General features: G+C 51.4%; 1 protein-coding gene across 3 annotated transcripts; it reads right to left on the bottom strand.

Annotated features, from left to right (window-relative positions):
• Positions 1-272: 272 nt before the first annotated feature.
• On the bottom strand, positions 273-24,386 carry ANKRD24 (ankyrin repeat domain 24). Of its 3 annotated transcripts, XM_043984629.1 has the most exons (20): positions 24,160-24,386; positions 23,554-23,640; positions 23,133-23,263; positions 14,630-14,718; positions 14,041-14,105; positions 13,706-13,763; positions 11,893-11,963; positions 11,541-11,647; positions 9,568-9,755; positions 9,016-9,044; positions 8,385-8,465; positions 8,119-8,226; positions 7,837-7,881; positions 7,506-7,604; positions 7,105-7,177; positions 5,115-5,233; positions 2,815-4,359; positions 1,424-1,546; positions 1,244-1,309; positions 273-750 (listed from the first exon to the last, which is right to left on the bottom strand). In XM_043984629.1, the coding sequence occupies exons 1-20, from the start codon at positions 24,229-24,231 to the stop codon at positions 673-675; spliced, it is 3,234 nt and encodes a 1,077-aa protein (XP_043840564.1). In that variant the 5' UTR covers positions 24,232-24,386; the 3' UTR covers positions 273-672. The 3 variants fall into 3 exon arrangements, with proteins under 3 accessions (XP_043840564.1, XP_043840574.1, XP_043840582.1); XM_043984639.1 differs by lacking the exon at positions 8,385-8,465; XM_043984647.1 differs by lacking the exon at positions 23,554-23,640.
• Positions 24,387-24,627: the final 241 nt, after the last annotated feature.

Below are 24,627 nucleotides of genomic sequence, written 5' to 3'. Positions count from 1 at the left end.
ACCCACACGGATGAGCTCACAGGACTGTCAGAGTATCAACAGGTCCTATTTTAAAGGCTTTTTCAAATCAGACTGGTGACGGTGGAGAACCTTGCTGGTTACCCATTTTTGGTTGGAATGCCCATAATGTTTCTCTATAGCTAGCTAGCTCTTCACACTTCTCATTCTAGAGAGGGGGGAACTGAAGACCAGAAACAGGATGTGACCATGGTCACAGAGCTAGGGAGCAGCTGTCCTCTCCTTGTCCCTTGAAAGAAACCAGCCATGTCACGTTCCACATTGTGAATATAAATGTTTATTGGTGCGTGTGGGGATGGGGAGGCCATAGGCTGCAAGACCATCGAAGGCTCTCAGAGCTCTGGAGGCCATATGCCACTATCTTGATCCCTCCCTACCGCCCCCTTCGATGTGTGTGTTCAGATAGCTTGGGAAAAGGGGGCATTTGTGGGATGATCTGTAAAGGCAAAGGGGGGCCCCAAAGTCCAGAGACTTCATCTGGTTTGGAGGTTGTCCTGGGGTGGTGCCAGGCTCTACTGGGTGTGCCTCGGGCATCGTTAGGGGCCAAAGGGTATGCCTGTGTTTGGATAGCGGCCCTGGAATGGTGCCAGGGTCCAGAAGGTGGACCCTGGGTAGTGCCAGCGTCAGGAGGGCAAGGCCAGGGCCCACATCCTCTCATCGGCCCTGTGCCTGGAGTCGCTGCATCTGTAAAATCTGATTCAAGATTCGCTGGACATCTTCATCCATCTGACCCTGGGGTGGAGAAGATGTTACTGCTGGGATGGGGGGATGGTGTCACCCCAGGGCCAAGCCTTCCTCCTCCACCCACACTCTTGGTGAGAGAGAGAAGGAATGAAGCGGCACTGACCTCAAGATCAAAGGAAAAGTGAGGATGGGCCTCACCTGGCCATCCCCGTTCTTTTGCCCATTTCCCCTCATAACCTAGGGCATTTTTGAAAATGGGGCCTAAGTCTGGGAATTTAACTCACCTGAGCTGTGTCCTCTGATTACTGGACTGATAGGATCCACCTGGCTTTCTGGGACCCTCCCCCCATCCCCGAAGCAATCCCCTGCCAGACCATGAAGCCAGTCCTGGCTGGCAAGTTTCTCCCCTCAGAGTCCTCCACCTTTGTGGTCCCAGAACACCACACCTCTGACAATAACCCACTTCTGCTTGCTACCAGCTCAGGCCCACTGACCCAGCCCCACCTTCTCCTGTGTTCCAAGTGGGGGGAGAGAAACTGACCTGGATGGCATAAAGCAAGTGGCTTCGATACAAGGCCACCACGGTGCTGTGACATCTCTGTGTGTCCTGTGTGGCAGGCACAAGGAGGAGGAGGAGGGATAAGGAAGGGAGTCATGCTGAGTCCCTCCATCCTCTACTCGGGCAGAGCCCAAGCCCCAAACCCAGACAGTTTCCATTCACCTCCAGCTGCTGTCGCAGTGTCTTCACCTGCCCCTGGAGGGTGGCCACCTCTGGTGAAGGGGCAACAGCCTGGCCCTTGAGGGCCTCCTTGAGGCTAAAGACTTCTTTGGACAGCTCTGTGATCTGTGGAGGGGATGGGGCACAAGTAACCGCAAAGTTCCACCTTTTGCCAGCCCAAGTCAAAGAAACACGTCCCCCTTCCCCATCCCACCCAGGGCACATCTTGGTAGGTAAGGCAGCAGTGCAAAGACTTGGCCCAAGAAGGCAGATCTGAGAAACTTTCTGGCTTCTAGGCCCAGTTTTGTAACTGATTCACTGCATGTTCTAGAGCAAGTCATTTCATCTCTCTCTAAGCCTCAGTTTCCTCTGTCATAAAATGGGGACAGCATCAAGAAAATATCTTTAAGACTGCTTTAGAAAGTTCCATCCACTGTGCACACGGAAAGTAGTGCAGTATTCTCCACTCCTAGGATCAGTTGTGGGGACGGGGGTTTTGAATTTTGCCTCCTGGTTCTCCTATAAAGGATCCTAGCCTTATCATTTGATGCCTAAATGTCATGCCCTCCCAAATACCCATCCACAAAATGCCACTGAAGTCTGGGATTCCTGACTGATGCCCAAAAGATATACTGGCCATCATCTTCCTAGGGCCTTTCAGCTCGGAGATAATTTTCTCCCCGTTGGCCTTTGAGGGGCCTCCGGAGAAATGCAGGCATTTTCCAGTCTCTATAACTTCCTAATAAAATGCCCTGGCACAAGGGGCCCTCAGCTCAGAAAGAGACAAACTCAGCCCCTAAGGCTGTTCCCTACCCTTGGCCACCTATTACCCAATTCTACTCCTGCTGACGACCATTATTACCATGTTTCCTGCCAGACCACCACCACCACCACCACCCTATCCCCTCTCTGTCCCCCACTTCCTGTTTGCTTATCACTAGTCCTCATCCCATCCCCCCTGCCATCCTGAACACCACCCAATCTCCATTTTGCCCCGCTTCCTTTCTGCCCAGTTTGTTCCCACCCCATCATTTCCCCTATGCCCACCATGCCAGCCTTCTTCCACACATCACTTCTTCCCACCCTCCGCGCTATCCCATCACCACCTGCCCCCACTTTCTTCATCTCACACCCTCCATTTCCCGTGGATCATTCCAATTCATCTCCCACCTTTCCGCCCACCATTTTATTTCCACTTCATACCCCAGCCGGCTTTGTGGGCGCACTACTCAGTTCCATCCAACTCCTTGGGCCATTTCCTACGTCTTCCACTCTATGCCCCCCCCCCACCACACCCCCAATCCACCAGCACATGCTGCGCTCCATCTCCTCCCCCACTCGTCTGCCCTCCACCCTCCCCTCCTCCCGCCCCTCTGGCGGCCCCACCCCCACACCTTCCTGTCCTTCTCCTTGGCCTTGTCCATGGCCTCCTGCGCTCGGCCCTGAGCCTGGCGCGCGCGCTCTACCTCAGCACGGAGGCCGCGCAGCTGCTGCTCGGCGGTGGCCAGCTGCGCTTCGGCCGCGTGCCGCTCGCTCTTCATGAAGAGCGCCTCGCGCTGCACCTGGAACACCTCGGCGCTCGTCTTCTCGTGCCGCCGGCCCAGCTCGTCCAGGCGCGCCGCCAGCTGCTCAGCCTCGGCGCGCAGGGCGCCCGCCACGCGCTCGTGCTCAGAGCGCGCCACGCTCCCCGCCCGCTCGCGCTCCAGCTCTGCCTGCAGCCGGGCCGCCTCCTTGCCCTTGACCACGAGTTCCTGCTCCAGCTCCTGCGCCCTGGCGCGGAGCTCGGCGGCCGCCACCTCGGAAGCCTCGCGCAGCTCGGCCAATCCCCGCCGGGCCTCCTCGCACACGCTCTCCAGCTCGTGCGCCCGGTTCTCGGCCGCCTCCCGCGCGCGGCCTAGCTCCTCCACGGTGTCCAGGTGCTGGCGGCGGGGCACGCACGTGGAGGCCAGCTGCTCGCGCAGGCCCTCCAGCTGCACCTCGGCCTCCCGCTGCTTGCGAGCCCCACGCGCCAGTGCCTCCCGCAGCTCCCGGGCCTCCGCTTCCAGGCGCTGCCGCTCCCCTCGGGCCGTCTCCATCTGGGCCCGCAGCTGGTCCCTCTCCGCCTCCAGGGCCGCGGCCTCCTCCGCTCGGGCTTCCAGCTTTCGGAGCCGTTCGTCGCGGTCCCTGAGGTCTTCGCGGGCCTGCTCCAGGGCCGCCCTCAGCTGCGCCGAGTCTCCGCCTCCGCTGCCCCCGCCGCCCCCGCCTCCACCCCCGCCGCCATTGGCCGAACCCTCCTCGGCCTCCCGCACCCGCTCTCGAAGGCGGCCAGCCTCGGCTTCAGCGGCCTCGCACTTTCCGCGGGCCGCCTCGAGCTCCGCTGCCGCCTCCCGCTCCCGTTGCCGCAGGGTCTCCTCCAGGGCCCGGATTCGGGATTCCAGCTCCTCCTGTAGCTGCTCGGAAGCCTCGGCCGGGCTGGCCTTGGGCGTCTCATCAGCCGCAGGCCCCGGAGGCTCGGGCTCCTCTGGATCAGCCCGAGTGGCTGCCGCTCCATCCGGGTCCTCCCCGCCTCCTGCTGCTTCCCCGGCCCCTTTCTCATTCTCCTTCACTTCTATCGCGTCCTTGTCCTCCTCCTCCGTCCCATTCACTCCATTCTCATTTTTGCCTGCCTCCTTAGCTTCGGGCTCATCTCTTTTTTCCTCCTTCACGCTCCCTTTCCCCCTGTCTTTCTCGACGTCCATTTCATCCTTGTCCTTCTCCTTCACCTTCTCTTCCCCCTCCTTCACCAGTGCACCCGGGGCCGCCTCTTCAGCTCCCCGCTGCTGCTCCAGAGCTCGCAGGGCCTCTTCGTGCTGCCTCCGCACCTGCTCCAGCTCGGCCTTCAGGGTGTCATAGAGAAGGACGGGAATAAAGTCAGCCGACGTCTCCAGCTCCATCTGGTCTTTCTCGAAGTTCTCCAGGACCTAAGGAAAGAGGAAAGATGACTTAGAGGGAACGTTCTGGCTCCCCCAGCCCACCCCCTAGTGCGTCCCTCATGAAGGGACTGGACCGAAGTAGTACTAGCCCGGGTATTAATGGTCACAAGAGAGGGGCCATCCAGAAGGAGTGGTGGAGGGAAAGGCCTCCCCTCTCATGGACATTCACCACCCACTGCCACATGAGACTGAGAAGCATGAAGGTAATGGAAAGTGCCCTGCTCTTGGAATTGGAGATCTGGCTTAAAAATCTCCATTTCCCCCAGTTAGTCACTGAGCTGCTTTTTCCCATTTTAAAAATAGGCATAGGGGCAGCTAGGTGGTGCAGTGGATAGAGCACCGGCCCTGGAGTCAGGAGTACCTGAGTTCAAATCCGGCCTCAGACACTTAACACTTACTAGCTGTGTGACCCTGGGCAAGTCACTTAACCCCAATTGCCTCACTAAAAAAAAAAAAGGCATAAAATCCTCCTCAGGGTTTTGGAGGAAAAAACCAACAACCTGCTATAGAAGTGAGCTCTTATGGGTGGCCCTTGTGAGGTGAAGTGTGAGATTTGGACTAAATTATCTCTAAAGATTTGCCTGGGGTGGAATGAGGCCCTCTCTCTAGGTCTCCTTTTTAAAATCACCCTCTCCCTAGGGGAGGGGGCTGAGGAGAAGTGAGGTACGGGAGGAAAGGGGTTGGATGGTGATAAGAATGGATTCAAACTTTGAAACAGAAAGCAGGATAAAGTTGGGTTGTACCTGGACCTTTTCCATCAATTCCTGGTTTTGTTTAGTAAGTGATGCCACCTGGTCCTGTAGGGAGGCTAGCAATTCCTGGGCAGCAGGGCTCAGCCCCTTGGACAGCAGCCCATCGACCCCTGCAGAAGCACGTTTTTGTTGTTGTTGTTTTTTTTTAAATCGTATTTCCTAGGAGCCCATAAAGTGAAGAATTTGGGGGGGGGGGGGTCCTGAGATGGAAATCATCCCTATCTTCAAAGGGTTTACTATCTATTAGGAAGAAAAATCAACCCAACTAACACAAGGCAGAATGAAAGCCAAGAAGAGACCCAGAGAAAATACTTTAGGAAAACGTGAAGGGGGAGGATGGAGATCGGGGGAGGATGGAGATCGGGGCCTCCTGGCGAAAAAGACATGAGCTCAGTCTTGAAGGAAGATGTCAAAGGACAGAAAGGAGGAAGTGAATTGTTGGCTTCCGGGTGACTCGTCTATGTAGGAAGAGAGGTGGCAGGTCAAGATCGGGGAAGTGTGAGTGGCCCAGTTTGGTTGGCTGTGTGTATCAGACTAGAAAGGTGGTTTTGCAGCCAGATGTTGGAGCATCTTGAATTCTGGGCTCAGCCAACTGTACTGTATCCTAGGGACAATAGGTGGCACTGAAGGGTTTTCAGCAAGAGATTGCCCCAGTCAGACCTGTGCTTTAGTGAGAGTAGGCAGCACACTGAAGTTGGATTGGAAAAGGGAAAGACTGGAGGCAAGGAGACAATTTAGGAGGCTATTGCACTAATCCAGGTAAGAGAGGGGGAGGGACCAATGTGTGTGGGGAAGGAATGTGGGGGAAAATAAAGAGATGTGATTTACAACAGATTCTTAACCTGAGGTCCATAGAAAGATTTCAGATTTGTGAACTTGGATGTGGGAAAAATACATCTTTTACTTCAACCTCTAGCTAAAATTTAGCATTTCCTTCAATTTAATGAATTTTTTAAAATCCCTAGAAGGGGTCCCTAGACTTCACCAGACTGCCAGAGGGGTTCATGACACAAAAAAGTTAGCCTCTGGGGGTGGCTAGGTGGTGCAGTGGATAGAGCACCAGCCCTGGATTCAGGAGTACCTGAGTTCAAATCCAGCCTCAGACACTTGACACTTACTAGCTGTGTGACCCTGGGCAAGTCACTTAACCCCCATTGCCCCGTTAAAAAAAATAATTAAAAAAAAAAGTTAGCCTCTGCTTTAGAAGGATCATTTCGTTGAGTTCCCTCATTTTACAGAGAAAAAGACTTGAAGCCTAGAGAGGGACTGGCCTAAGGTCATGCAGGTAGCAAGCAGCATGGCAGTGGGCTTGACAGCTCCTTTGACTCCAAATTTAGTCCTCTCAGAAACAGATCAAAGCTGTAGGAAGAAAAGTCGGGCTATATTCAGCCCTGGGCCATGGGGAAGGCCATGGTGTAGCCAAGAAAAGTAGGGAGGAGCCAGCTGTCCTACTATCCAGGTTTAGGCCCGGGGTCCCTTATCTTGTGCTGCTCAAGGGAAGGAGGAGACTGGCCCACTCCCAGATTCCATTCAGGGCCTGAACTTTGGACCCCTAGTCTATCTATCCTTTGAGTTGGGGCCTTGGTTAGAATGCAGGCGTTGCCATGTATGGAATGAAGGTGAAACTCTCCCCCGAAGATAGTGGCAAGCCTCGTGAAGGGTGGGAGGCAGGAGGCCCATGTTCTAGTCCCATCAATTTCACTGACTCACTGTGTTACCTTGGGCAAGTCTCATCCCCTCTCTAGATCTACTCACTCACCTATAGAAAAGTACTTTCCAGTCCTCTCCCAGGGTTGACAGTATAGTATCTGAGTCCTGTCTCAGCTCTGAACTCCTGCAGAGTTCACAGGTCTAGTCGGGGGGAGGGGGGCAGGGATTGGAAGGTTATGGGGAATAAGGCCCTAGCTGTATGGGAAATGAAGCAGCATGACAAAGCTAAAGGGCTTCCCCACCCACCCTTTCCCCTGGGCTGGCTCCAAACCTGGGTAGTCCAGCAGTTCCCCCTCTTCATCCTGCAGTGTGGCCACGTCATAGCTGGTGTTCTCCTTGTCATTCTGAGAGGAGGCAGAGCCTGGGTTAGGGGCCCCCTCTTAGCCTGCAAGCAGTCATCACTGGAGATCCCCACTCTCCCACCTCACCCAGCCCAGGTATTGAACAAAATGTGTGGGCTGCTTGGCCTGTTCAGGGTCCCTTGTCACTCTTGTAAACAGCACCCCCTTGCCCTCTCCTTCCTTGCCCCCTCCAAGGATCTTCCCTCTGAGCTTTTCAAAGGCTCGGTGTGTATGTATGAGTCTGCAGGGCCCATGTTTGTGGATTTGTAAACCCCTGTAGGTGTTTCCCTCTGTTTCCATGTGTGTGCCTCTTTCTTTCCCTGCGCCCCACCTCCAGAAGGGACAGGCGGCTCTGCAGACTCTCCACCTCACGGCCCAGACTCTCCTTCTCTTCCTGTTTCTCTGCCAGCAGCTGCTGCAGCTCCTGTACCTGGGGGAGGGGGGGAGAGGGGGCCGAGGGGGAGCTGTTTGCATGACCTGCCTCCCTCTCTGTGGCTTTCACCAACCACAGATAGCAGAGTGGGAGGCCTCCCAAAGGCTGCTTGGGAGGAAATGCCATTCGTGGGGATCCCCTAGTGGGCCCCACAGGCCTGGCCAGACATGAGCATCCTGTGTGTCTTCCCTTTGTCTTACAGCCCCTCTCTCCCACCTCCCAGGCCAACCTGTCTCTCCAGGCTCTGCAGAGAGCTGTCTTCAGCCTCCTGGTGCTATGAGAGGGGAAGAGAGGAAGTGGACTGGTCAGAGGCCGGGTGGCCTCAGAACCCCCTTACCAGCCCTGTCCCAGGTTCCCCTCCTTCTTACTCCAGGGCAATAGCTTCTCCCACAAGATTCTGTCTCCTTCCCCCGTGTTCCATAGCTCTCCTTCCCTCCAGATTGGGCCTCTTCCCTCCCACCCCCAAACATAGACAAGTGTAATCTGGAGTGCCCCTTTCCCCAGCTCTCGCCTCCTGCCTCTTCTTCTCTTTCCGCTGTTCCAGGCCTCGGATCTTCTGGAGAAGCTGACCCCGCTCCTGTCTGAGCCGTACAATCTCCTCATAAGCCTCCCTGTCATCCTAGGGCAGTTGATGGTTTTAGGCCCTGGACCATCGGATTGCCCCTCACACCTCCAGAATGGGAGAGAGAAATGCACAAGGAGGGTGCCCCCACAGGTCTGGACCTTCCATGTGAGCTCTCTCCCTCCACCCACCCCATCCCCGGGGCATCTCCCTACCGGGACAGGGATGCTAGCCGGAGGGGGAGGGGCTTTCCTCTTCTTGGGGGCTGCTGCCCTTTCCCGACTGGACTGAGATGTCTATGGAGGGAAACATGAATGGAGGGGAATTGTCCTTCTAGCACTACCACACCACTTTCCCGCTTGCCTGGGCTAAAGTCCCGGTTCTATCATTAACTTGCTTGAAAGTCACTTTTCCCTGGGCCTCAGTAATTTAGTGCAGTGGGGTTGGTGTCAGAATGTCATTGGAGAGGGATTGGCTAGGGCTTTGTACTTCCCCAACTGTTAGCCTACCATCTCTGCCCACCCAGAGTGTAAGAGGCTGAAAAGAGGAGTGGAGGAAAGGGGGTTTTCCTCAGATAGTTAATTTCAAAATATGGTGTAGGCCTCCCCTCCCCTAAGATGCCTTCCCTGGCTTCTCCAGCCCATAACGATCTCTGGGTTCCAAGAGCCCAGATCTTAGAGTCCAAACCATGCAATACTGTTCCATCCTGCTGTTGTGTCTCCCACCAGACTGGGAGCTAGCAAAGGGCAGGGCCAGATCTATTCCTCGGGCTCCCCAAGGCTGGGAAGTTCCCAGAGGCAGGGCTGGTCACCCAAGGTTGGATGTGAGCTCCATAAAGACTGATACCTGAGAAGACACTTCTGCTGACTCCTCTTCTATAGTAGGTGGAGACAAAAGCAGTAGTAAATGTCCCAGCTTAGGCACCTTGGTTCTCTGCCTCCCATTCTCCCCACCCCAGCTGCAGAGAGGGGATGGGCTGGGGAACTTGGGGCCAAATCCAGTGGGGATTTGGTTGGACGGGGCCCGGGGTTGAGGCCAGGTAGAGCAAGAATTGCCAGGGTTGGGTCCCAGCATAACTTCTATCCCAGATGCAGTTAACTTAGGGATGTTTGGTGGAGGAAGGACTTGTGGAAGTGCTAGAATGAGTCAGGGGTGGTGGTAGAGCTGCACCCAGACTGTCCAAGGAGCAGGGAAATGTGCAGATCATGAAATGCCCAAGAGGAGAAGTACCTTGGTGTCCTCAGATCAGGGAAGGAGAGAAGCCCTCGAAGGAGGGCTGGGGGAAGTAGGAAGAGTTGCAAAACTACCTGAAGATGGAGCAGGGTTGGGAAATGCAAGTAGGAAATTCCAAGAAAAGTGGGCTCTGCCCACCTGCCTATCACCTCCATCTGCACATACCACTGGTCAGAACCTGGTTTTGTAAGGCTTCCTGTAGGAGGTGCAGGATCAGGGCATCCCCTGTTATAGCTCCATAATGCGCAGCATCCTGGCCCAAGGCATCTGTGAGCCCAGGCCGAGCACCTCCTTGTAGCAGCACTTCCACTGTTTCTGGACTGGCCGCCTCACATGCCAACATCAGAGCTGTCCTGTGGCAGAAAGTGGGATGGAATGGGAGTTGGAAGAGGGCCTGAGAGAACTCCCCCCCCCCCAATCTGGGTTTTCTTCTCTTCAGTTCTGTTGTGCCTATTTTAGACTTCCCACTCCCCACCCCTGGCACAAAGGGGACCAAATTGTGAAGTGTCCATCTTTGAACCCTAAAAGAAAAGCAATTTACTTGCAGTCAGAGAGCCCAGGTATCCCATTGTTTCTCCATCCTGGAAAGCAGGCCTTAAATGTGGACCCCACAGAAAGCTGCCCCGCCCATCCCAGCTGTTGTCAACTGGGTGACACCCAGGGAGACAACTAATTCATCAGCCAACCTGTGGCAATGGAAGGAAGCTAGGGGCACCAACTTTCAAGTGACATGTAAATTTCAAATTGAGCTGGATAGGAAGGAAGAGCTAGAGGAGAGAGATTATAGGAACTTGTGGCAAAACCGCTAGCCTCCCACTCTTAGCTCTAGGGGCCTTTGCTCATAGGGCAGAGGTACAGGCAACAAGTGTGATGTGGTCAGAAGGGTTCTGAATCTTACATGGGAGGCCCTGCATATCCTAGCTATACTACTCACTGCCTGTGTAATCATGGGCAAGTCTCTTAATCCATCTGGGCCTAAATTTCCTTATTTGTAAAATGAGTTTGGAAGAGATCATCTCTAAGGTTCCTTTTCAGTTGTCAGTCAATCCTCTTCCCTGAATGAGCATTTGGGTGAATGGATTCCCAACGTCATTCATGTGGAGTGATGTTCTCTTTTCTTTTTTTTTTTTAAGTGAGGCGATTGGGGTTAAGTGACTTGCCCAGGGTCACACAGCTAGTAAGTGTTAAGTGTCTGAGGCTGGATTTGAACTCAGGTACTCCTGAATCCAGGGCTGCTGCTCTATCCACTGCGCCATCTAGCTGCCCCGAGTGATGTTCTCTTGAGGAAGATCCTACTTTGGCTACAAGGGGGCTGGGAGCTTCTGGCTAGAAGATCATGAGAGAAGCTTAGGCGCCATTCGGTTGGTCAAGTAATCCTGTTTCTATAGTGCTTGAATGTTTACAAAGAGCATTCTGTGAAGCAACCACACGTGCGGGGTTCTCCTCCTTGCATCTACATTGCAGACAAACCAACCTATGGCCCCTCTGCCTTTAATCTCCTGCCACAGCCTACTTACTGCACAGGTCTGGAATGCATTCCCACCTCCTCTTGGAATCTCTAGCTTTCTTTAATACAATCCAGCAAACATGTATTAAAGCTCATCTTGTGTGTCAACATCTGTGGTGTGAGTGCTCGCCTCTTCCTCCATAGCCCACATAGCTATTTCTTTGCCTGAATGTTGGCTTGTCTCAGTAGAATGGGAGCTACTTGAGAGCAGGGACTCTCTTGTTTTTGTATCCTTGGTTCTTGGCACAGTGCCTGACAAATAATTATTGGATGGAATTTGGGGGTGGGATATGGATGAGGAAGCCAGGGCTCAGTTCTGTCCTGGGGTAGGTTTAGAGCCTAGAAAATGGCCCATTGAGCCAGTATAGGAAGGAGGAGGGAGAGTGAGAGCAGATGCTAAGGTATGAGCCACCACAGGAAAAGGGGGAAAAGGTGGTGTCCTGGGTTCTGATCTCAGGACAAGAACGTGTGAGGAAGATGTGAGTTTGTATTCAGTGATCAGTAAAGGCATAAAAAGGGTGAGAAAGCGGAAAACTTGGGGCGAGGGCCGGGTCCTCTGGACCAGTTCAAAAGTTCATACAGTTCAGCTGAGGCCCAGGGACTGACTGTCCCCATAGACAAGCATACTCACCTACCCTGTTGATCCCGATCATTCACAGAAGCTCCTTGCTGCAGGAGGAGACGGCACAGCTCTGGGTGACACATCTGTGCTGCCAGGATAAGGGGCGTTGCACCTGACTGGGGAGGTGGGGTGAAGAGGGCAGGAGAAGCGTGAAACGGCGTTCCTTGGAGTAGAGGAGTGCAGATGGGGGTAAGGGAACTCCAGGTGGGCCTGGGCCCTCCTGTTGCATCTCTTTGGGTGTGTGGGGGGTGTCCCAACCCAAAGTGAAGAAGTCCTGAGAACATGGAGGAACAAGACCAGGAAGAGGATGTTGGCCAACTCAGGCTGGGCATAAGGCTCTGGGGCAAAGAAGGAGGCTCACCCGATCTCGGGGGTTCAGATGGGCCTTGAAGGAGCAAAGCAATTCGGAGCAGGCCAGGCAGCCGCCAGCAGCTGTGAAAGGGACAGAAAAGGATAGGGGAGGAGAGGAAGCAATTCAAAGCAGGCTTTGGAATCAGAAGACTTGGGTTCTGACCCCTGTTTGATACTTAGTGTGAGCTTTCTTTCCTTCTTGAGACCGAGGTTTCCTTACCTATAAAAGGAGGAGGTTCTACTAGATGACTTCTGAAAGACCCTTCAGCTCTATAAAGAGAGAGTGCCCTGACCCTGGTTGAGGGTTGAAATATTGAGATGTGTAGTGTATGGAGTCAGGAAGATCTGAGTTTAAATCCTGCCTTAAATACTTGCTAGCTGCGATACCCTGGCTAAGTCACTTAACCTGTCTCAGCCTTAGTTTCCTCATTTGTAAAATGGGGGTGATAGCACCTACTTCACAGAGTTATTGTGGCTCAAATAAGATTATATAAGTAAAACATTTAAACGCCTTAAAAGTGCTACATAAATATTACCTTTTATTCTGTATTTATTATCACATTGACTAGGTGCCTCACAGTCACACCCTCTACATTTACACTTAAAGCACTGGCTATGTCAGGGATGGTAGCCTCAAAAGAGTCTTTTTTACTCTTTAAAATCTTGTGCCAGGGCAGCTAGGTGGTGCAGTGGATAAAGCACTGGCCCTGGATTCAGGAAGACCTGAGTTCAAATCTGGCCTCAGACCCTTGACACTAACTGTGTGACCCTGGGCAAGTCACTTAACCTTCATTGCCCTGCCCAAACAAACAAAAAAAATCTTGTGCCTAACACCATCATCCTCTAAATATGTTTATATATGCGCTTAGGACTTTTCTTTCTTTTTTGCTTAAGACTTTTCAAAAGCAATTTCACATTCATTTTTTCAACCCCTATGAGAAAGGGAACCTAAGTATCAAGCCCATTTTATAGATGAGGAGCCCCCCCTGATAATGCATCCTTGTGACCTGGAATGGAGCCTGGGCTCTTGTAGAGTAATTGACCTGGGGCCAGAAGGAACCTTAGAGGTCATGTAGTCCAACCTTTCCCCTTCCACACCATTTACAGATGGGGAAATTGAGACCCAGAGAACCTTGTCTCTTGTCCAAGCCTCTTTCCAGCTAAGCATGCAGAAGCTAATCTACTAGAGCGTGGACAATCGGATAATTTTTTTAGCCACAACATTGCATTAAGCTATCTACTGAGGAGAGGGATGGCTGTAATCTGCCTGTGGTGGAGCTTGTACCCACATTGATCATGGATCTATAAAAATGCTGAAGTACAGATGGGGAAACTGAGGCCAAGAGAGGGACAGCCACTTGCCCAGGTCAGTGGAAGAGCCAAACTAGATCCCAAATCAGTCTAGGAATGTTTCCTCAGAAGACTAAACTGATTATCCTGGTCCTCAAATTTTCATTTTTAGTGACCTACTTTCACCCATCAATAATAATAATATACATTTCTATAGTGCTTTATAGTTTATAAAGTACTTTCCCCACATATCATAAGTTGTTTTTATTGTATTATATGACAAACAGCCCCATGTTCATATGGTAGCAGGCAGAGCTAGGATTTGAACCCACATCTCTTCATGTGGTTGGCTTTTCACTATATTATGGTATAAGATTGAAGCATGACACTTGCTGAATAGGGGGGTCCCAGGCAAGGAGGCAATGCTGGTTCTAGAGCTCCCGCCTGGAGGAATGCAGTGGAGCTCAGCTGCCCTGTCAGGTTAGTGCCTGAGAGGAGGGAAGGGAAGCCAGGATTCAGGATTCAGTACCCACCCGCATGATGGAGTGCTGTCCAGCCACTGTTGTCCACGGTGTCCACCACACAGGATGCCTAAGGTGAAGGAGGTGAAAGGAGGTGAAAAGTGTGGGAGGCCAGACCAGGAAGGGCCTTTAGGTTCATGGCTATCTCCTCCCACCCCTTCTCTTTCTCAGTGCTCCTAACTCCCAGTTAGGCTCAGAGACTCTCCTTGCTTCCTTAGGGGATCGCAGTCTACATGTAGGATCCCTGATCTAACTTGGGAGTGTCAGTGCACCTTAGAGCACAGCTAAAAGGGACCTTAGAGGCTATCTAACATTGATGGAAAATGGAGACCTAAAGAGAAGTGAACCTGCAGCAGTTGTTTCAAACATTGAGGTTGTCCATACTTTGCTGCCAGGTGGAGGGCGTTGTAACCTGAAAGACAGAAAGTGCATTGGGGCCAGCTGCCGGGAGACACCATGGGAATAACACTTCCTAGACTAGGAGGAGTCAGTCAAAATTAATCTGGTGACAAAAGGGTCAGTCCCATTGCCCACCCTGGATTAGTGAAGTCCTTGGGTAAATCTGGCTGTAGAAAGTCCAAGCTGGAAAGGAGCCTTAGAAATCTCCCAGTCCAAATCTTCCATTTGACAGGAAGTAATGGAAGCTTAGAGAGGAGAAAGAACTTACCCAGAGTCATGCAGTGAGTCACAGACACGCCAGCGCTTAGCACAGTACTGAACCCAGGTCTTTCTGTCTCCAAGTTCATCACTCTATCCACCACACCATGTTGCCTCAATATTGGTGGGATCATAAATTCCCATTTCATGGATGGGAAAACTGAAGCATTTCAGCCATGTCCATGACAGGGCCAGGGCTAAAACTCCCCAATATTTGGCCCTCTCCCTGCCCCTTCCTAACCCTCACCTATAGTCCCAGCATCAGGGAAGGGTGTTTACCAGAGCCATCCGTGCTCATGACGTTGGCACCGTGGGCCAGCATCACTTCCAGGCAGGCTGCTGCCCCTCGCATCGCAGCCAAATGGAACCTTGGGTGTGACACAACACAACAGACACAAAACAATGCAACAGTCCACAATGCAACATGGCCACCAAAGTAATAGAGGTCTAACAGTATCACTTTTCTTCCCATTTCACAGGATCAGAGATTTAGGGCTAGAAGAAATCTTTGAGCTCAACTAGCCCAACCCCTTCAATTTACAGATGGAGAAACTGAGGTGGACAAGGTTTAAATGACTTGCTTGAGAGTCAGTGGCAGAGTCCTATTTGAACGCAGGTCCTCTTATTTCCAATGGAGCTTTCTTTCCATAGAACTGTGTTGTCTTTCTCAAGGGTAACATACAAACCCCTCAGCATGGCATCTACAGTACATCAGGACTTGGCTCCAACGTCCTCCTCCAACTTTATTCCCCTTCCCACATCCTCTATATTCTACCTCAGCTGGCTTACTTGCTGTGCCTTGAAATCAGCATCCTACCTTCGGCTTTGCACAGGTCATCCCCCACAGCTGGAGTGCACACCCTCATTTACAGGAAGCCTTTCCTCGAACCCCTCCTTGTTAACGTTTTCTCCCCACCCCCAAATCGTGGGAATATAAGCCTTCTGATGACAAAGGCTTGTCCGTGCATTCCCAGAAACTAGCACGGGACCTTGTACACAGTAGGCTCTAAATAAATGCTTGTTTGGGCACTCAATGGGTCCAGAGTCCGGTGTTGAGAAGTAAAGAACACATTCTCTGCCCTCCAGGAGTTTATAGTCTCCAAAGATGTCACCAACACAGATAGTCATCATACACAGTATTACATAAGTATCATTGAAGGACAAAAGAAAGTGTTGTGTGAGGTCTGAGAGCTCTGAGAGGGACAGATTTCCTGGAGGAAGTGGAATATGAATTGGCCTTTAAAGGATACATAGGAATTCAATGGGTGAAGAACAAAGGAAAATGCACGGAGGCAGAAGAGTTCTGGGCTTGTTAACTGGGAGAAGTCAGGGCATTTTGGCTGAAGAAATAGGAGCCAAAGCTGGAAAGGAAAGTGTTGCCAAACTATGGAGAGTCTTGAAGGCGGAAGGAGAGAAGTCTGAATTTTACTTAAGAGGTTGAGCCACTCAAGATTGTTGAGTGGAGGAGTGAGACAACCAGATCTGAGCTAAGGAGGACTAGTTTGATAGCAGGATGAAGGATGAAAGGGGAGACAGCAGAGGCAAGAAGAATAGTTAGGTGCCCATTGCTGTAGTCTGTCTACATGGTGGTAAAGATGATCTATACTAAGGAGGTAGCCAGGGTCATCTGAAGGCACCAGCCCTACCCACCAGTAACAAGGGTTGAAGGGGCTCCTTTCCCAGTTTCCCATTCCCTAGGGCTCCTCCCTGCTTAGGAGATCCTAAATCTAAGCAAAAAGGGTAGGTTCCTATAAGGGGTCTCCCTTCCAAATATCTCCTCCCCTCCTGCCTGTCCTAAAATCCCCAATGTTGGCAAAACTCTGAAGCCTGGATTCTTTTTTTTATTTTGAGGGGCAATGGGGGTTAAGTGACTTGCCCAGGGTCACACAGCTAGTAAGTGTCAAGTGTCTGAGTCTGGATTTGAACTCAGGTTCTCCTGAATCCAGGGCCGGTGCTCTATCCACTGCGCCACCTAGCTGCCCCTAGAAGGCTGTATTCTTAAACCCTCCTGTTCAATCCAGCCAAAATGTGGTCAGCACTATACTCAGAATCCTCAGCTTCTGCTGGGTATTTAAAGCCTTTTCCCATCTGGTTCCTTCCTTCTTTTCCAGGCTTTTCCCACTTCTATGCACTCTACAATTCAACTGCAATGACCTACTTTCAATGCCTTGCGCGAGATGCTCATTCTGTCCCCTCCCCCAGTGGCTGTCCCCTAGGCCCTGAGTGTTCTCCCTCCTCACCTCTGCCTCTTGGCTTCAGTGGCTTCTGTTAAGACTCAGCTCACATCTCACCATCTGCAAGAGAGGTTTCCAGGCCGAATCCCCAAAGCCTGGTGCTAGTGTCTTCCTTCTGACTACCTTCCTTGTATCCACAGAGTTATTTGCATCTTGTCTCCCACAATGTTTTTTCCTTTCTTCACATCCCCTGCACTTAGCATGCTGCCTGGCATCTAATAAATGCTTAATAATGTGTTCATTAATCCTCATTAACTGACTGGGCAGAGTTCCTGCTCTCTGCGAGCCTATAGTTTTTAGGGGGCATAATGCACACCGAGAAAGCAATGCCCCAATGTAGGACGTGGAGGTGCCCTATGAGAGCTGCAGAAACCACAGGGAATGAGGAGGAAGATGTGAAAGCCCATGGAAGGCTCCTAGAGGCGGTGGCATTCGAGTTGATCCTCAAGGGATAAGGGGCATTTCACAGAATCATAGACTATTAGAAAGAACTTAGTGATCAGAGGTGAGAGGATTTAGGGTTGGAAGAAAATGCAGAGGTGCTTCAATTCTACCTCATTTTATAGATGGGGAAAATGAGACCCAGAGATGCTAGATGCCCTGCCCGTAGTGGAACGAACAAAAAGGAGCAGAGGCGGAATTCATGCCAAACTCCTCTGACGCCACATCTTTCCGTTGCACCATTGTTCAGTCCCACCCCTTCATCAGACAGGATTCCACTGCAAATCCAGTGGAAAGAGCACTGGATTTGGGAACCTAGGACTCGGGGCCAAATCCTGCCTTTGCCTTTACCTGTATGGTGTGGGGCAGGTCACTGACTGTTAACAGAGGCCCTCTGGGCCTCAGTTTCTTCATCTGTAAAAACAAGGGTTTGGACCTGATGAGCCCCTCTAAGATTCCCTTTTAGCTCTAACCTTTGGTTCAATGCTCTTATGACAGATGAGGAAACTGAGGCTTGGAGAAGACTGGATCAGGATCGTACAAGTCGAGCAGACCTGTGTTCCTAAGCTCCAGGCCCCACTCTCTCTACCACTTACCTCTGCCTAGCAGGAGCCAGTCCCAGATGTAACTTGCCCCACTGGGGCACTCGGGAGGTGATGGGTCCCCACCCCCTTCCCAGCCCAACCAGACGGATGGAGGTGTTCAAGTAGAGGCTGGATAACTACTTGTTTGGTATATGACGGGGGTTCCTTTATGTTGTTATACGTTATATTACACTAGGAATTTCTTTATTTTATAACGTGTTATAGTGGGGATTCCTTTCTGATGTGTTGGACTTGATGACTGCTAAGATCTCTTTTGACTTTAAAATTCTGGGGTCCTATGAGAGTGAGTTGAGGAGCACGGTGCTGAAGCTGCCTGTACCTTGGGGGCACAGAGTTAATGGGAAGGGAGGGTCAACAGCTCTGTCTGTGCTGTGGACTACACACATTGGCCTTTCCTTCTCATGTCCAAGCTCAGCTGGATGGATGCCACTGAGGTGGTGGGTAGAGAGGGAGGAATTCTAGGCATGGAGCGAGGAATGGAAAAGGAGAGAGCAAGGGCTGTGTTCTCAGGAGAGAGAGTCATCCCATCTGGCTCAAGGCAAGTTGAACAAGGAGGAGGTGACTCTGAAGGGGGAATCCAAAGCCAGGCTGTGAGGTGACCTTGCATGCTGGGTAGAGAGCCTAGATTTTATCCAATAGGGAAAGGGAAGCTTCTGAGACTCATTGACAAGAGAATTCATGATCGACACTCAAAGCTCCCCTTCCTCTTATGGATTCTTTTTTTTTTCTGGGGCAATGAGGGTTCAGTGACTTGCCCAGGGTCACACAGTTAGTATGTGTGAAGTATCTGAGGCCGGATTTGAACTCGGGTCTTCCTGAATCCAGGGCTGTGCCACCTAGCTGTCCCCCATCATGGATTCTTGACAACCCAGTGACTTCCCATTGCCCCCAGCTACCTAGAATCTTCCTATATCAACCATAGTTCTATAGACCCTTTGGTTCTTCCCAAAGCCTCTTGCTCTAGAATTCACTCTCCATTCTACCCCTCTTTCTCCAGCATACTCCTACCCAACTAACACCTTTATCTAGCTACATCCTCAGAAGTCTACATTATGATCATGCCTTCAGCAATGGAATGAATAATAAATAAAAACAATTTCTTCCATACATACATTATCTCACTTCATCCTTATAACATCCCTGAAGAATTAAATAGTATCATTGGCCACACCCAAACTCAGACCTCCCTTAAAAATTGTAGGCTGCTGACTTTTTGTTGATTTGCTGGAGGTGGGGGAGAAGAGGGCAGGGGACCTCCAGTCCCCACCCTTAGAGTCATGAATGGTTTGGTGGAAAAAGTTAGGGGAAGATTTTCTAGAAGGCCCCGATGAAAAGGGACAGATTCTGCCTAGGAGTTGGGGGTAAGAGTGGAGGAACATCTAGCCAAGAGCACATTAACCCAGATAAGCTCGAGCTGCCATCTTGACTGTCATGGAGATGGTGGTGTGGAACATGAAAAGATGGGCCTTGAAAAGGAGGTATCATTGGGACAACTTTGGGAATAAACTTGTTATTGAGTTGAATTATTCTCTTATTCTGGGTGACAGGGTGTTACTGTAAGTCTCACTATTGGAGGGGGGGAAGGGGGCCATGAGAGTTAAGTGACTTGCCCAGGGTCACACAGCTAATATGTGTGAAGTGTCTGAGGCCAGATTTGAACTCAGGTCCTCCTGAATCCAGGGCCGGTGCTTTATCTGCTGCACCACCTAGCTGCCCCCAAGTCTCACTTTTACATCTTTTTTCCCCTTCTCCCACTGTAGGCAGGGGAAGGGCAGATATCTTGTTAACCAGTGATAGCACAGAAGACTTTCTGATTCACTGAAAACAAGCTCAGGTTTCTCATCCTATGAATTTACTCAGGCTAGGGACCAGAAAAGGGTTGGGGCTGTTCTGGTCTTAGAGACTCCATTCCTGGGTGGGGATGTGGCAAGGTGGCCTATCTCCAGAGGCTAGGAGAGTAACAGACTTCAGGATAGTGGATTCACAGGCATCAGGCCTGTGTTCACCTCCTAACCCTCACATTCAGTAATTGTCACCACCCAATTCTTTTTTTTTTTTTTTTGGTGAGGCAATTGGGGTTAAGTGACTTGCCCAAGGTCACACAGCTAGTAAGTGTTAAGTGTCTGAGGCTGGATTTGAACTCAGGTACTCCTGACTCCAGGGTCAGTGCTCTATCCACTGCGCCACCTAGCTGCCCCACACCCAATTCTTTTAATCTTCCTAACCTCACTTTTTCTCTTCAACAAAATAGAGATAAAAACTGTATTACCTGCCTCATGAAGTTGTTTTGAAGTAGATGCTTTGAAGTAATAATAAGCTGAGCCCTGAGAAGTTCAGTTAGATATTAATTTAGTAAGCAGTGAGGTATAATGGAAAGAGCCTTGGATCTGGGGTAGAACAGCTGAGTTCAAGCATAGATTCAACCGGTTACTGCCTATATAAGATTCTATAACAAGGTATTACTTTGTACCACCCTCTTTTTCCGTATACATAATTGTACACTAGCTCCTCTTCCCCTCGCCCCCTGCCAATGCACAACTTTCTTGTCTAGAGGCAGCTAGAGGGTCACAGTGGATCATGTGCTGGACCTGGAATCAGGAAGACCTGGGTTCAAATTCTGCCTCAGATTCTTACTGTGTGACCCTCAGCACATCACTTAACCTCTCTCTGCCTCAGTTTCCTTATCTGTAAAATGGGGATGCTAATAATAGCACCTACCTCCCAGAGCTGTTGAGAGGATAAAATGAGATAATATTTGTAAAACACTTTGCTAGTTATCATCATCACCACCACTTGGAGTGTATAGAAGAGGTGGGGTAAATGAATAGGCAGCTGCAAAAGAAATGGGAAAGGTCTGACTACTGAGCCCAGGAGTCAAGCACACTCAAAGGCCAAGGAAAGTCAGGACTTGTTACCTTGAATTGAGGTTGAGAGACCATTAAGGGCCATAACAGAGTAAAAAGGGTCACTTGGATCAGAGGAAGCTTCACCCCTCCTACCCAATCTCTAAGTGAGTCCTCTCGATTTCCCCTTTACAGCGTTTCCTACACGTCCATCTCCTCCCTATTCCCATTGCTACCACTCTACTACCTGCCCTCATCATCAGTCCTCCACAATACAGACTATCGAAGTAGCCTGCATTCTCTCTCTCCTCCAGCCTGTCCCTCATACTGCTTCAGGAATAATCTTCCTTATGCATAGACGTGGTCATGTTATTACTCTACTCAAAAAATCTTCTGTGGCTTCAAATAAGATAATATCTGTAAAGTACTTAGCCCAGCGCCTGGCACAGGGTAGGTGCTGTATAAGTTTTAGGCATTTAAAAATGGACTCCCCATTACCTGGCAGCTGAAGTTCATCTTCCTTTGCAGAGCATTCGAGGCCCTCCCTAATCTGGTGCCCCCTTGCTTTTTCAACCTCTATCTCTCACTGTTCCACTTCAAGCACTCTCTGTTTCTGAAAAATATAGGCAGACCTCCATCCTGGCATAGACCTTGAATATTCCTACCTCTGTGCCTTTGTCCACACAGAATCATCAAATCTCTAGATTGGGAGGGACCTCAGAGGTCATCTAACCCAATCCTCATACCGTTCCCTGGCTAAAATGTGCTCCATCTCTCTTTCCTTTGTTAACCACTTCCTCCAGAAAGCTTTCCTTGATCTCTCTGGTTCCTTCCCTCTTACATTTCACATAGTACTTTGTTTTGAGAGGCAACATGGCATAACGAGTAGCATGTTAAACCAGAGCCAAGGAGACCAGGGTTCAAATCCCGCCTCAGATACTTGCTAGTTGTGTGACCATTGGGCAACACACAGGGTAGTCAGCCTCTCTAGGCCTAGTCTCCTCATCTGTAAAATGGAGACACATACCATGCTATTCTTTTCTTTTTTTTTTTAAGTGAGGCAGTTGGGGTTAAGTGACTTGCCCAGGGTCACACAGCTAGTAAGTGTTAAGTGTCTGAGGCTGGATTTGAACTCAGGTACTCCTGACTCCAGGGCCGGTGCTCTATCCACTGCGCCACCTAGCTGCCCCACCATGCTATTCTTCCAGGGCTGCCTTGAAGCACAAGGGAGACAATGTGTGTAAAATGCTCTGCTGACTTAAAAGGGTGACATAAACGGCAATTGTTATCATTATTCTTGTACCTCTCTGGTGGACTTGTGAGAGGCAGTGTGGCATGGTGGATAGAGGGCCAACCTGGGAATCAGGAGGACTAGGACCTGAAGCCCTGTCCACGGCTCTTAACCTCTCCATGTCCCAGAAAACGCTAAAATATGTCACAGAACTCCACTGGTTGAGGAGTTTTCCAAACCGGTAGTTCTCAACACTGAAGAAATGACAGCTCTGGCCTCCTCTCCCCTCCAAAACACACATAACATTGTGTATGGCAGTTAGCAGAGTTGGCGGCTTTTTGTCCAGTAGGCTCCAGGAGGGCAGGAGTGTGTTTCTCTTACCAGTATGCAGTATAGCGTTCTGCACAAAGTTGACTCTTTAAGATGTAGTTGTTGAATGAATGAATCGATTTGGAGAGGCAGCAGTGGATAGAGAGCTGGGCCTGGAGTCAAACCTGTCCTTAGACACTTACTAGCTGTATGACCCTGGACAAATCACTTTGACCTCTCTCTACCTCAGTTTCCCCATCTGTGAAATGGGAATACTAATAGCATCTATCTTACAGGGTTGTCGCGAGGATCAAATGACATAATAATTACAAAGCACTTAGCACAGTGCCTGGCACATGGTAAATATTACATAAATGCCATTATTATTCATTATTATTATTAATCCTTATTATGTACCCACTCTATGTACTGGGCACTGTGCAGAAATGAAGGGGCTACAAAGACAATAAATACAACAGTCCTTGCTGTCAAGGGGCTTACATTTTAACGGAGCTTACATTTTAACGGGCGACAACAAGAATATCCACATATGTTTCCCAATTTGTATAAATACCAAACAAACATAAAGAGAATGAATGCAAATGCATAGAGAGTCGCTAGATCCAAGGTGGCTGGGGGGGTGGGGTGGGGTAAGGCCCTGGAGGTTGAGAGGATCTGGAAATGCCTCATGTGGAATGTGGCACTTAAGCTCTCCATGGAAGAGAAGGGTTCTCAGATGTTGGAGAGAGAAGACTGTGCATTCCAGGGGAGGTGGGCAAAGGGTAAAGATGTGGGCCGTGAAGCATCCTCTTCCAGGCATGTCCACTTGGCCAGTATGGCTGGACTATGGAGTAAGAAGACTGGCATGAGAGAAAGGAACCAGATTGTCAAGACCTTTAAATGGCAAACATTTTTTAAAGGGACAGAGGAGGCCAGTCCAACTGGATTGAAGTCTGCAGGAAGGGGAGCCCTATGCTTGAATGAGTGAGTAAGTGAGTGAAGGAACTGAGGCCGGAGGGTGGCTCTTGTTACCTCCCCTCATCTCAAGGCATTATCCTTCCCAAGGATGCCAAAGACCTGCTTCACTGGTAGTCCCCTGGGGCTAGGTGGGGCACTTACGAGGACTTGCCCTCCGGATCCAGCTTGGTAGGAACCAGCCCTTTTCGGGCAATCAGGGCAGAGACTCGAGTGGCGTCGTTACTCTCCACAGCCTGCATCAGCTTCTCATCACTCCTTCCCCAGTCCTGGCTCTGCTGGGCAGCCAGGAAATGGGGTTAGTGGGTGCTGGCTGACTCCCCTTCCTCCCCCGCTATCTCCCAGCTAGGTTCCTGTCTCAGCCTGGACCTTGGAAACAGATCAGGCTGGGATCTTCAACCACTACTTGAAGCACAGTGGTTTCCCCTCTGCCCTTCATTTTTGCCCTTGCCCTATGTATGGGCGGGCAGGGAAGAGGGCAGCCTGAGGCAGGGCACCTGGAGCCCTAGCTGGCTCAGCTCTCTCCCTTCCCTGTCCACCCACCATGTTGTGCCTGCCAACTTGCCTGGTGCCAGCCTCTCGCTGTGGGCCTCGGGATCAGGCATCGGCCACAGGGGGGGCAGGTGCCGAGGTCGGCTGGGCTCAGCCATAGCTGTGAGCGGGGGTGGGGTTTGGGATGGCCAGTCCTGGGCTGGGGCAAGGCCCCTGGCCTGTCTGCCACCACATTCTCCTGAAACCCATCTCTCAAAGTTCTCACCCCCAACCCATTTTCACCTGCTCCATCTCTCTAAACTCTTCTTCCTCCTCCCCACCCCCTACATTGTGTTCTTCAACCGCCCCCAACTCCATCCCTAACCTTCCACAGCCTAAAACCCGGTCAGCCCCAAATCCCATCCTTCTAAACCTCAGCTCACTCCAGTGCATGCCCACCCACTCTATCCCTCTAAAACCCTTTGCTACCCCCCAAACTCCCTCCAACTCTATCCCCTGCAAACTTCACCCAAACTCCGATTCCCACCCCCACCAACCAAATGAAAACAACCCAAACTATTCTAAGGTTTGACAAGATCCCGGGCGGGGCCAGAGCCCAGGTGAGGGGAGGGGTGAGCCAGCAGCCCCCCAGCCACTGCCACCTCTGGCCCATCCTTCCCTGCCCCTGCCCCGCTCCTACCGAGAAGGAGGCGGTGGCGCAGAGACAGATCTGCTTCATCACGTCCAAGGCGAGCTCCGGGGCTGCGGCCATTCGGGGCTTGGGGCTGGAGAAGCCTGGGGGCCCAGGGCTTGGGACCCAGGGCTTGGGGCGGTGCTGCCCGAATACGGGACAGGAGCCCGGCCAGCCTCATCCCCAGGGACCCTCCACCCCTTGCTCCTCCTCTTGCTTCTCCCGCCCCTCCTCGCCTCCCGCCGGTCACACTGCAGCTCCCTAGCCTCCCAGCCTCCCGCAGCCCCGCCTCACCTCCCCCCCCCTGCCCCCCAACCCCGCCTCAGCTCAGCCCCCAGCCGGGTCCCTTGCCCTTCCCTGCCTCCCCCAGCCCCTTTCCCAGTACCACCCCCTTAAACTCTCCTTAAGCCTCTTTTCTCCTCTGCCTCCCCCAATTTCCCTTCCCTCCCCAACCCCTCCCCCCTCTCTGCCCTTACC

The sequence above is a fragment of the Dromiciops gliroides genome, chromosome 1 (assembly GCF_019393635.1).
Source record: "Dromiciops gliroides isolate mDroGli1 chromosome 1, mDroGli1.pri, whole genome shotgun sequence".
In the NCBI taxonomy this organism is placed as follows: domain Eukaryota; kingdom Metazoa; phylum Chordata; class Mammalia; order Microbiotheria; family Microbiotheriidae; genus Dromiciops; species Dromiciops gliroides.
This window is presented reverse-complemented; position numbering and strand designations above follow the sequence as displayed.